At 40.5% G+C, this 11,155-nt stretch overlaps 1 protein-coding gene across 1 annotated transcript in view; it reads left to right on the top strand.

The window, feature by feature from the left end:
- Positions 1-8,381, top strand: part of LOC104626714 (ephrin type-B receptor 5) — a gene marked incomplete at its 5' end in the record, with an annotated part of 11,601 nt that extends 3,220 nt beyond the window's left edge. Inside the window, 8 exons of the mRNA XM_010294711.1 lie at positions 1,619-1,674; positions 1,785-1,904; positions 2,315-2,562; positions 3,476-3,691; positions 4,720-4,869; positions 5,018-5,211; positions 6,434-6,589; positions 7,667-8,381. Of these exons, the coding sequence (XP_010293013.1) occupies positions 1,619-1,674; positions 1,785-1,904; positions 2,315-2,562; positions 3,476-3,691; positions 4,720-4,869; positions 5,018-5,211; positions 6,434-6,589; positions 7,667-7,775 (1,249 nt within the window). The remainder of the gene's footprint in view (positions 1-1,618; positions 1,675-1,784; positions 1,905-2,314; positions 2,563-3,475; positions 3,692-4,719; positions 4,870-5,017; positions 5,212-6,433; positions 6,590-7,666) is intronic.
- Between the last annotated feature and the right edge of the window lie 2,774 nt (positions 8,382-11,155).

Raw genomic sequence — 11,155 nt, 5'->3', positions numbered from 1 at the left:
CTGCTGATCTAAAAAAAAATGCATAAACTACTTAGCTTTAGAAAGTGACATCTAGTTTTGGTTATTCCTTTTTTGTTCTCTTCCCTTTTCTACTACTGTTTTCTCTTTCTGTGTATATTATCTTTTAATATTTTTCTTTCTGGAAAGCAAAGAATTATCAAATATTGCTATATTTGCATTGTTGCCTCCTTTTGTAGCTTCGAACTGTTAAAAACACAATTTCTTGTTGCAGCTGGAAATGTGATATTATTATTGTTGGTACACATTGTCCAGGCAAGATACGATGTGAAACACTTATCTATTTTAGCTAGTCAGTTTTTTTAACAATGGAAAACCATTGGTATGTGAGATAACCTATAAAACACATGAATGTAGACCTGACTTTCAAATGCAATAGCAGTTAGAGCTCTTAGCTATAGGCCCCCAGTAAAGCCAACTTCCTTCCATAGCAGAAAGAACAGATTTTGAAGGTAGAACTATCTGTGGTTTTGCAATCTTAGCAGAATTTAAAGAGATAAGCCTGACAAGTAAGAGTAATACACAGTTTCCTGTTAGAATGACAGAATTAATTATGCTAGTAAAGAAAAGTAACATAATGTTCTATGATATTTTGTCTTCAGATGCTAATTGAATCAGCAGCTAGAAGGTCTTGTGCTGAAACAGTAAAGCATGTGAGTTGACAAAAATTCGTGCATACAGCAGGGATACTACAGAATACCAGAGGGTTTGATTTACAGTCTGGGCTAATTAATATGATTTAGAAAAGACTAAACTAGCATGAATTGTACATTTTTTGGGGGAAAAAAAAAAGAGAACATTGTTGGCAACAAAGGAATTGAAAGTGGAAAATATATTTAGAGCAAATCAAGAATAACAACTAGATTATGTGGGAAAAAGCTGCTTGAATCACACACATTTAAGGAGACAATGAAATTTGAGAAATGCCTGTGCTGAGAAGGAGCTATACTTACTGGAAATTAGTTTCATATATGCAATAAATACTACAATAATAAAGAACATACCTGTTTTGATCTGCACATGTAAAAATCACATCATGGAACAGATTTCTGTCCATCTTGATCTGTGTGGTTTGTTTTGGGTACCATACTTATGAAAAGAATAGTCAAATTAAATGCTTTTAAGAAACCAGGAAGAAAAATAAAGAAGTAAACTGTGGGTTAAATTTATACAAATTAAGCATTAGAGTAAATGGCTCTTAGAATGTTTTTGAAGATATTAAAAGGCATCATGGGAGATGGTTTAGACTGGTATTGAAAAGAATAATTTGTATTAATTAAATTAAATTAAAACACAAATTTAGCCTGAATAGCAAGAAAACTTCCAAGACAGTAATGTTAAACTGTAATATTTTTTTTCAGGATAGTGCTGGAGGCCCTATCTTTTGTCATATCTAAAGTGGGGATGCAAACAGTGGTATAAAAGCTACCACATAGAAAACAAGCATGCACTGGTTACCAAGAGATGGACAGGATCTTAACACCCATCTTCTACCTCTAAATTCAAAGATTATCTGAGTCTTGCATTGAGAAGCCTACCCCAATATCCTATGAGAGACTCTTGTCTGTGTTTTGACTTTCCTCTCCTTTATGTCCTGCAGTAAAAGGCGAGAGACTCCATACACAGACCGTCTGCAGCAGTATATCAGTGCACGAGGTAAGCGTTCTTGAGCAACAGATGGCAAGGGCCTGTCTCTTTTCAGGACTCATTAACACCCAAACACCATTTGATTCTCGTGATGTTTTGGGCTCTCTCCTCCACTGCAGGACTTGGAGTGAAGTATTACATTGATCCTTCGACCTATGAAGATCCCAATGAAGCTATTCGCGAATTTGCCAAGGAGATTGATGTGTCCTTCATCAAGATTGAAGAGGTCATTGGATCAGGTAGTGTGAGAATCTGCAGATTTTGAAGTGCCTTCTTGTTCACCTTGAGACCTTACACACTACTGGCTTGAAATGGACCCAGCCATGGTACATCAAGTGTCTCAGGATAGCTAACCTTCATTTTTACCAAAAGCCATCTTAGTCTACTTATTCTTAGATGCTAGCTTCAAACCAAGTTTAAAATACCCTTTGAAGACTCAGAGGTCTTCCTTTGAATGCTGAAGATTTAGCCTCAAACCCAACTAAATTCAGAGCCTACATCAAGAACTTTACCTTAATCCAAACAGTCCTAGTAGCCCTACTTCCAAAGCAGCACCTGGAGTTTTCCATAGTAGAAAGTTTTGGCGCACCTGACTAAAATTCTTTGCTGTGTTTCCTTACTTGAGGTGTGTTTCTTCCCTCTCTGACAGGAGAGTTTGGAGAGGTGTGCTTTGGGCGCCTAAAACACCCAGGGAAGCGTGAATACACAGTAGCTATTAAGACCCTGAAGTCAGGCTACACAGATGAACAGCGGCGGGAGTTCCTGAGTGAGGCCAGCATCATGGGGCAATTTGAGCATCCCAATGTCATCCATCTGGAGGGTGTGGTCACCAAGAGCCGACCAGTCATGATTGTCACAGAGTTCATGGAGAATGGATCACTGGATTCCTTCCTCAGGGTACCACAACCCGAGTCTCCCACAATCGTTACCTCTTCATCTTGCTGTGTGCCAGTCTCAGATCTGATAATTTTGCCTGTCCTTCTTCTTCACTCCTGTCTCTATAAGTCCCCAGTTGCCTCTTCAGGTGCAATAGAAATAATAACAAATTACCAGAGTAAGTGGTTTTGGGCCAACATGGTGAATATATTCCAAAGGTTCACCCATCATATAAAATATCTTCATTATTTTAGATCTCTCCAGCTCAAATAATTAATGGTAAACAGTACTAAATTGTTTATCTTTGCACAGCCTTCTAGTTCTTATGTACATGTTCCAAAGTTTGCCTTTCTAATAATGTTTTTCAGACTCTATTCTGCTGAATGTTTTCAAGTTTCAACATCGTAATGAAGTAATGAAACTTGTAGTTATTTTTGGACTCTGGGTTTCCAGTGTTTTTTCTAGTAATGAAATATAAATATAGACATTTTTGTAGTATAGATGCTTCACTACTTTTTTTTTACTGATTCAGACGCTAATGCAACCACAATCGCTTTGGCAGGTACATTTTGAAGAACACATGAACCCATTGTAATGATCTTAAAACAATAAGAGTAGATTTGTTTGCTCCCATTCATTTAGCCATCTTAGTAGTTAATGAGACTAGGCATAGGATGCTAAAGGAGGATATGGTCACAAGATGAGGTTTGTCTTCAGAAAAGATCACCAGTGTCTGCCTTCATTTGAGATTCATTGCCTTAAGCCCACCTTCCTTTCTTATTTGCTGTCCCTGAAACTTCAGATTTTGGCTGAAGTTAAGATGTATGTTCTTTAACTTCATAAATCAACCTTGTTACCTTGCTCGTTGTTAGTCTTCCCCGTTGGCTTCATGTTCTGTGGTCATAAAAGCCTATGTTTGCCTCCTCACTTGCAGCAGAAGGAGGGACAGTTCAGTGTGTTACAGCTTGTGGGAATGCTACGGGGGATTGCAGCTGGCATGCGCTACCTTTCAGACATGAGCTATGTGCATCGTGACCTGGCAGCACGTAACATCTTAGTCAACAGTAATCTTGTGTGCAAAGTGTCAGACTTTGGTTTGTCCCGTTTTCTGGAGGATGATGCTTCAAATCCCACCTATACCGGAGCTATGGTGAGTTACCACTATGGAGTGAGTTACTGTAGTGCTGCCACCTACAATTTTTCTGTGTGCCTCCTCAATTTGGTGTACCTTTTTTAGTCCCTCTTGATAACAGAGAGACCAGTGGCACAGAGCCTTCTATCTTGTGGGTTATCTGTTCCAAACTAGCAAAAACCCAAAAGTAACTGAAGATCTGATCCACTCTGCCATGTGAAATGGAGTCTCAGTGCCATTCTTTGTGGAACGATGGTGAATAGGACAAATCTCATAACCTGATGTGGGTGCTATCTTTCCCCTTTTATTACCTTCTTACACAAAGTAAAAAGAACTGAAGGAGAGATTGAAGTCCTGTCCCACCAAGCTTTGAGGAAAGAGGGTTTTTTCCTGCAGGAAAGATAACTGGCATAAGTATGTTTATGGGATTACAACAAACCATCAAATGAACTTTTTGCCTATGAAGCTCTGGCACCTGTTATATGTACCACAAAAGGAGTGGGAGTATAATAGGTGGGTTGAAACTTCTATTTGTTATGCAGGGCATGAAGAATTCAGTCACTGAATGTGTTTTGAAGAACCAGCACCTGAATGATTATTTCATCTGGCAGGTCACACCTGCAGTCAGAGAGGTCAAGGTGGAAAGAAGAAGGAGTTAATGCTAGCCAGTCAGTGTATCTGTCCTTAGTGTTGCAGGCTGGGATTGTTTAAATGGCTTTAGATTTCCAAATGGTTGTGACTTTCAGGAGAAGTAGACTATCTGCTACCTCTCAGATGCTGCAAAGAACTATAAAAGTTAAAATCATCATGTGATTTGTAGCAGCAAAGGAGCATGATTCTGTTTTTTCATCTATATTTGTCAATAGAACAAACCTTCAGCATAGTTTGAATTTAAACCAACAATGTCTACAAACAACATCAACTGGACTGGCACTCCATGCTCAGACTTGTATCATGCTACCAGCATCTGATTAGTTCAGTGATGCTGTTTTCACAAATAGTTCTTAACTTACTAACATTCTGGTTACTCTCTGACTGTTCTCTAGGGCTGCAAAATCCCCATCCGTTGGACTGCCCCTGAAGCTGTCCAGTATCGCAAATTCACCTCCTCCAGTGACGTCTGGAGCTATGGCATTGTCATGTGGGAGGTGATGTCCTATGGTGAAAGGCCCTACTGGGACATGTCCAATCAGGATGTAAGTTCTAGAAGTGGTGAGAATATACATCTGCCTCTCTGTCCTGTATCAATTCAAGTAGCAGAAAGTCATACACCACCAAGTGATTGAAGCTTGTTATCTTTTATTTTCCCAGCTGTGATAAAGCTTTTTTCTTCTTTTCCTACAGGTAATTAATGCCATTGACCGGGACTATCGCCTGCCACCACCCCCAGACTGCCCAACTGTTTTGCACCTACTGATGCTTGACTGCTGGCAGAAGGAGCGGGTGCAGAGACCCAAATTTGAGCAAATAGTCAGTGCCCTAGATAAAATGATCCGCAAGCCATCTGCCCTCAAAGCCACTGGCACTGGGAGCAGCAGGTGAGATGAGGATTTAGTGCAAAATAATAGCGCTTGTCTCTGGGTAGGTATCATGAGGAAAAGAAAGCAGTAAATCAGGCTATATACTATTTTTTCCGACATTCTCATCTAAGACTGGGAACAAATAGGAAGGGGAAAAAAATGGGGGAGAGGGTTGGAAGAACTGTATATCCTGATTCACTTAATAGGTGATGAGGAGTTGTGAGTGCTGAATGTGAGGGGAGATGAATCTCTTGATGAGATGCACTGAGGATGAACATGAGTGAAGGATCTTAAGCAATGAAGGGAGGGACACATCTGTGTGCAGCTACACAAGATATTCTGTGATCACACAGTAATGTGTGATCACAAGAGGTGATGAAGGAAGAGAAGACCTTAGCTTATGGAGGGAAGGAAATCTGTAGCTAAAACTAATTAGAACTGCAGCTTGCATCCCATATTTTCCCAGCTGCACATTACAGCCTGATGGAACCAGAGGCAGGAGGTCAGCAAAGGAGAAGTCACCAAGATAGATGGCTGTTGGGCTGATGACAGAATTACATCTGCTGGCCTGGAAGGTTTTTTGCCGTGGTTATAAACCTTGTCTCACTGCAATGTACTCCACAGCTGAAGTCATACCCAGTTTACTAAAAAAACAGCACATAAAGAGAGTTACAGTTTTGGGACAGATTCAGATGACACACAAAAGAGCAAATGCCATGTATAAACAGTAATTTCTTTGGCCTTTTACTGCTATGCTTTTACCTGATGCGTGTTGGAGCTGAAACAATGCACTCATCTCATAGGTTACTTTCTGATCCAAGGAGTGCATCTAGCAGAGGAACAACTAGTCATAAAGTTAAAAAGTTATAAGGTCTCATCTCTGTGCCTCAGAAACCTTCTCACTGCAATTGTGCCCAGCTAACAAGTCTAAACCTAGAAAGTGTGGAAGGATCTGGAGCAATAAGAAGAGAATGTGCCTGAGAGAGTATAAAACAGGAAGGAAGGATCAATATCTTGGATTGGGTAGCTTGTTTTCAGGCAGAAAAGGGAACACAGGTGGTCTAGAAACAGGGCATCAAGGTGGAACTTTAGGAATCGGGCTATGAAGAACAAATATAATTGTTCTGCTCCATTCTGTGCTACTCAGAAGTTGCATTCTCTCCCTCTTATAACTCTGACATTACTAGTGTGGTCAGCTAATGTTGATAACTTGGGTTTTTAGAACCTGCCTCTTTTGCAGACCATCTCAGCCTCTGTTGAGCAACCGTCCTCTGGATTTCCCTTCACTCAGCAATGCCCATGAGTGGTTGGATGCTATCAAGATGGGCCGTTACAAGGAGAATTTTGACCAGGCTGGTCTGATTACATTTGATGTCATATCACGCATGACTCTGGAGTAAGTAGAGGGGCAGAGAGCAGAAGATACCAGACACTGATTTTCCCATGGAGAAAGTGAAAGCAGAATGAGAAATATTTAGTACGGGCTATATGGAGAATACATACACATGAAAAAGAAGATTGAAGCCAGAGCAAAGTAGCTGCAGTCTCTTACATCTTATTAGGGCCTCTGGACACCCTCCATACCTCTGTATATTTCTAATCTGTTTCTATAAGTACTAATACTGATTTCGTGTACACTACAAAATGTATTGTCAGTGTTGCAGAGACTGTTACATCAGAACTTCCATGACAGCTGTCACAGGTACTAACCACTTTTAAGGAGATGTGTAGAACCAACTGCACCATATACTGGGTTGAAGTGTTATGTAGAAGACAGGAGCAAGGAAAGAGAATATTCTTAGAATCATAGAATGGTTTGAATTGGAAGGGACCTTTAAAGATCATCTACTCCAACCCTCCTGCCATGAGCACGAACGACTTTCAGTAGATCAGGTTGCTCAAAGCCCTGTCCAACCTGACTATGAATGCTTCCAGGGATGGGGCATGCACAGCTTCTCTGGGCAACCTGATCCAGTGTCTCACCACCCTCATTGTAAAAAATTTTTTCCTTACATCCAGTTTAAACCTACCCTCTTTCAATTTAAAACCATTGCCCCTTGCCCTGTAACTAAAGGCCATGGTAAAAAGTCTCTCTCCATCTTTCTTATAAGCCCCCTTTAAGTACTGGAAGGCTGCAATAAGATCTCCCTGGAGCCTTCTCTTCTCCAGACTAAACAACACCAACTTTCTCAGCTTTTCTTCATTAGGAGAGGTCTTCTAGCACTCTGATCATTTTCGTGTCCCACTTCCACTGCTTCTTTTTGTATCATAACCTGCCAAGTTCTGCTGACACCCCTTCCACCCACACACATTTGCTGAGCAAAAGTAGAAGCCTTGTCAACTGTTTCTCAGAAAAAGATACACATACATGTATATGCATACACATTGATTTGGATCTACAGGGAAATGCTCTGTGACTATTCAGAACAAGACACCCATTTTAACACCTTCCACATCCTCTATTCTCTTGCAGAGATATCCAGCGTATTGGCATCACCCTCGTTGGTCACCAGAAAAAGATTCTAAACAGCATCCAGCTCATGCGAGTCCATTTGAATCAGCTTGAACCAGTTGAAGTGTGATGTTTACACCATCCTTATTCCACTAGTCTCAAACTCTGGAAAGGTTCTGGGGAAATTCAGAGGGATTTTCACTGTAAGAAAAAGACATGTCAGTATGCTACTTGAAGACTTAGTGCACCCAGAGAGTGCACACTACATGTCCTGTTCCATGAACAAAACCAAAGCCTTCCCATGATTAGAAAGCAGAGCTAAATAACTGGTGGCATTTAAATGTGGCTGACATCAGACACTGGGAATAGATTGAAGGGGGGAAAGTTATAATAACATGGGGAGGAGATGGAATAATAGTTTGGATAGATCACAAGCACCTGTTGATTCTGCCAACAAAAGGTGTCAGACAAAGCTACAAAGCCAACAGCAGGCTTTATCGATGGCTGAGAGCCCAGAAAAACTACAAAAACATAATAAAGGCAACAAAAAAATTATGTTTTTTTCCAAAAGAATGCCATCATGATGTGAGAGATTATTACTCAGAGGGAGATGAGCAGAAAGTTATCCCTTGGTATGCCAGCTTGGTCCAGAACTCAAGTTCCAGTTAGCACACAATATGTAAGCAATGTCACCTGGTAAAGAGGTTGAGAGTAAAGGGCTCAAAATTTTATGCTATTTCTTGTGCAGTTCTTGGGTCTACTCCATGATCCAGGAGGGAAACTTACTAATCCTTTGTGCTGACACCAGGAACAGCAAGTCCTTAGTTCTACACAACTCTATGGTACTGCAACAGAATGAAACAGTAAGGATTCCTAGAATCCATCCTGCTGGATCTGCAAGTGAAGAGGGAAACAAATAGGTTCTGGTCCTCACAAACCCATTCCTGAGAGGAAAGGCATAATATTCTGATATTCTGAAATCCTGAGCACCCAGAATTTGGGGGTTTTCCCTCTTCTGACCCCCTTACAGACATTGAAGAGCATGGGAAAAAAAAGATCTGAAGCTCTTTGCTGTTGAAAAATACTTGGTCTTTTTCTCACCTTAAGCAGCTACATAAATGGACGCAGCTGGTTGAATATTGTTTCTGAAGAAAACGCAGAGCAGCAGTAGTCAACTCCAAATAGACAACTGGAACAAGGAAGGTGAAACTCTTTCACAAGTTCTTGTCAAGAGTGATCAGGGAAGCGTACCAGTCCCATAAGTCTCTTCAGCCCTCATGAAAGGAATAACAAAGTCCTTGGGACCAACTATGTAGTCTGGTATAGGTGCATGAGAGTGACCAGAATGACAGAGCTTATGTCTCCCTTCAGACAGACTAGTACCTCCTTAAGGAAAGATCTGCTTTGAGGAGGATCAGAGCTTCAGGGCTGTATCTCCCTGTGCAGGAGTATGAAAACACGAAACTGAGCTTGAGGGGAAAACTAATAAACTATACATTTGTCCACCTCACCAACACATAGGAAGGGAAATGGAAATGGCTTTGTTAAGCAAGACCCCAATGAAGACATTACATAAAAAGATACATTCTCTGTGTCTAGAAGAGGCAATAACCCTAGCTCTTCCAATCTGTGCCCATCTGTTGGCTCACTGCAAACTAGTCATGAACTTACTGTATTTCTCCAGCTGTCAAGATTAGAATAGCACAAATTCTGCTACGGATTTAAGGATTCCGCCAGTCAACTCAGTAATTGAAGACTGAGAATCCATGTTTAACAGTTATTGAAGAGTCCCGCAATATGGTAGGAGGTGCTCCAGAATAGTTGTGTCAGAATAGCCAACATAGTTCAGACTCTATTACACCATTAGAGCAATATTATTGTTAATTCTTTTTAGTTGAAGAAGGAGAATAGCAGTGCATTCTTTCAAGGTATAAAAAGTTAATACAAAAACAATACAAGGGAATAAGAATAAAACATTCACAGCAGTACAAAGACAGTGTGAAGATTAAAAAAAAACAGAACCACATCACTAGATAGGTGAGTCCTACCCCAGAAAATTTGAGTCTGTTGCTTTTTAAGGTGTTTCTACAAACTTATAATACAAATCCAGTTATGTATGCTGACTGACTATCAGCCCCACCTACAGCATCTGAGACTGAACAAGTGGTGTCCTCTTCAGAAAGCATATTGAGCACAAGATGTTGAGGGGAATATGTGGTCTTCCATATATATTCACCAAAGGACAACAATGCATGTACACATATTTATATATAAGTATGTTCTAGAATTTCGGTGGGCCATTTGGGGAAACACAGCAGGCTATGTTTTCCATACCTTGGGTGGTCAAGATTAGTGCAAAAATTAGTGATCTAGTTCATATCCTATGGCCTGTTTTCAGCCTAGTGGGAAACTTAGGCTGGGGTCACACATGGAGTGCAAAAGGATAACTGTTTTCTGTAAGAAGTCTCCCAATTCTCTTTATTCCCAGGGGATTCCCTCTTTTCAGCGTATTTAACTTTTTCCATAATTTGGGATGCAAATGTTCTTGTGCTGCAATGCATCTTGTGTTATTTGTCATCATGTTGGTCCTCAACTCTGCAAGCATGGAGGAAAGGCAGTCATGGCAAAAGCTTTAGAAATATCCTAATCTCACTTTTCTCAATCTTATGTGAAAGCAGAAATCCTACATTCTGTTTCCACAGACATCATGTGGGATGTCCTGTAGTATATGAGCACCCTCATCAGGTAGGGATGAGAATGAGAAGGGAAAGAAGTGGGACTCATCCAGGTACCTGACATCTGTCCTTCATCAGAAGAGTGAGAAACAATGCAAAAAAAATCTTACAGACCCATATTCTTTGCCAGAGAAGCAATGGAAGATTAACAAGTTATTGCCCACATTTACTCCATATATCTATAATATATAGTGCATAAGAAGACCAAGTAAATTAAATGCACAGGTATCAATGTGTAGACCTTCAGGAGGGCATTAGGCATTTGTATGAAAACTCAGAAGAGTCATAACTATAGTTGGAAAAAATATATTGCAAAGACTAATATCTCTTCTGCTTGAACAGCAATATTTCACTATCTGGAAACAGGAAGAAACTTCACCTTAAGGCAAGCTGTTTTGTAATTATTCCTGATGAGGTTCTTTGCACGTGCCTTTTTGGTGTCTGTTGCTGGACAGCCTCCCAGACAGACAATTAGGTCTGCATCAGCATGTCAGTTAATGTATCATGCTGTCAGAGCACATCAGGCAAGCAAGTTCACACCTATGCTGCTTCAGCAGCCAAGTGGAATTCTTAGCCAGGAGCTACATGTCTGTGCAACCCCTGCCTCACTAAGCCGTGGCATGTTTATATCAAAAGCAGGCCCTGCTCACCCAGAGTATTCAAAGACAAGCAGGAAGCTAAGATTTTTGCACCCATGCTTGAAATAATGGTGAAGAAAGGCTCAATGTCAATATGACTTACACAGTGATTTCTCTGTTTGGCACCCAAGTATCCT

The sequence above is a fragment of the Phaethon lepturus genome, unplaced genomic scaffold (assembly GCF_000687285.1).
Source record: "Phaethon lepturus isolate BGI_N335 unplaced genomic scaffold, ASM68728v1 scaffold3559, whole genome shotgun sequence".
NCBI lineage: Eukaryota > Metazoa > Chordata > Aves > Phaethontiformes > Phaethontidae > Phaethon > Phaethon lepturus.
This window is presented reverse-complemented; position numbering and strand designations above follow the sequence as displayed.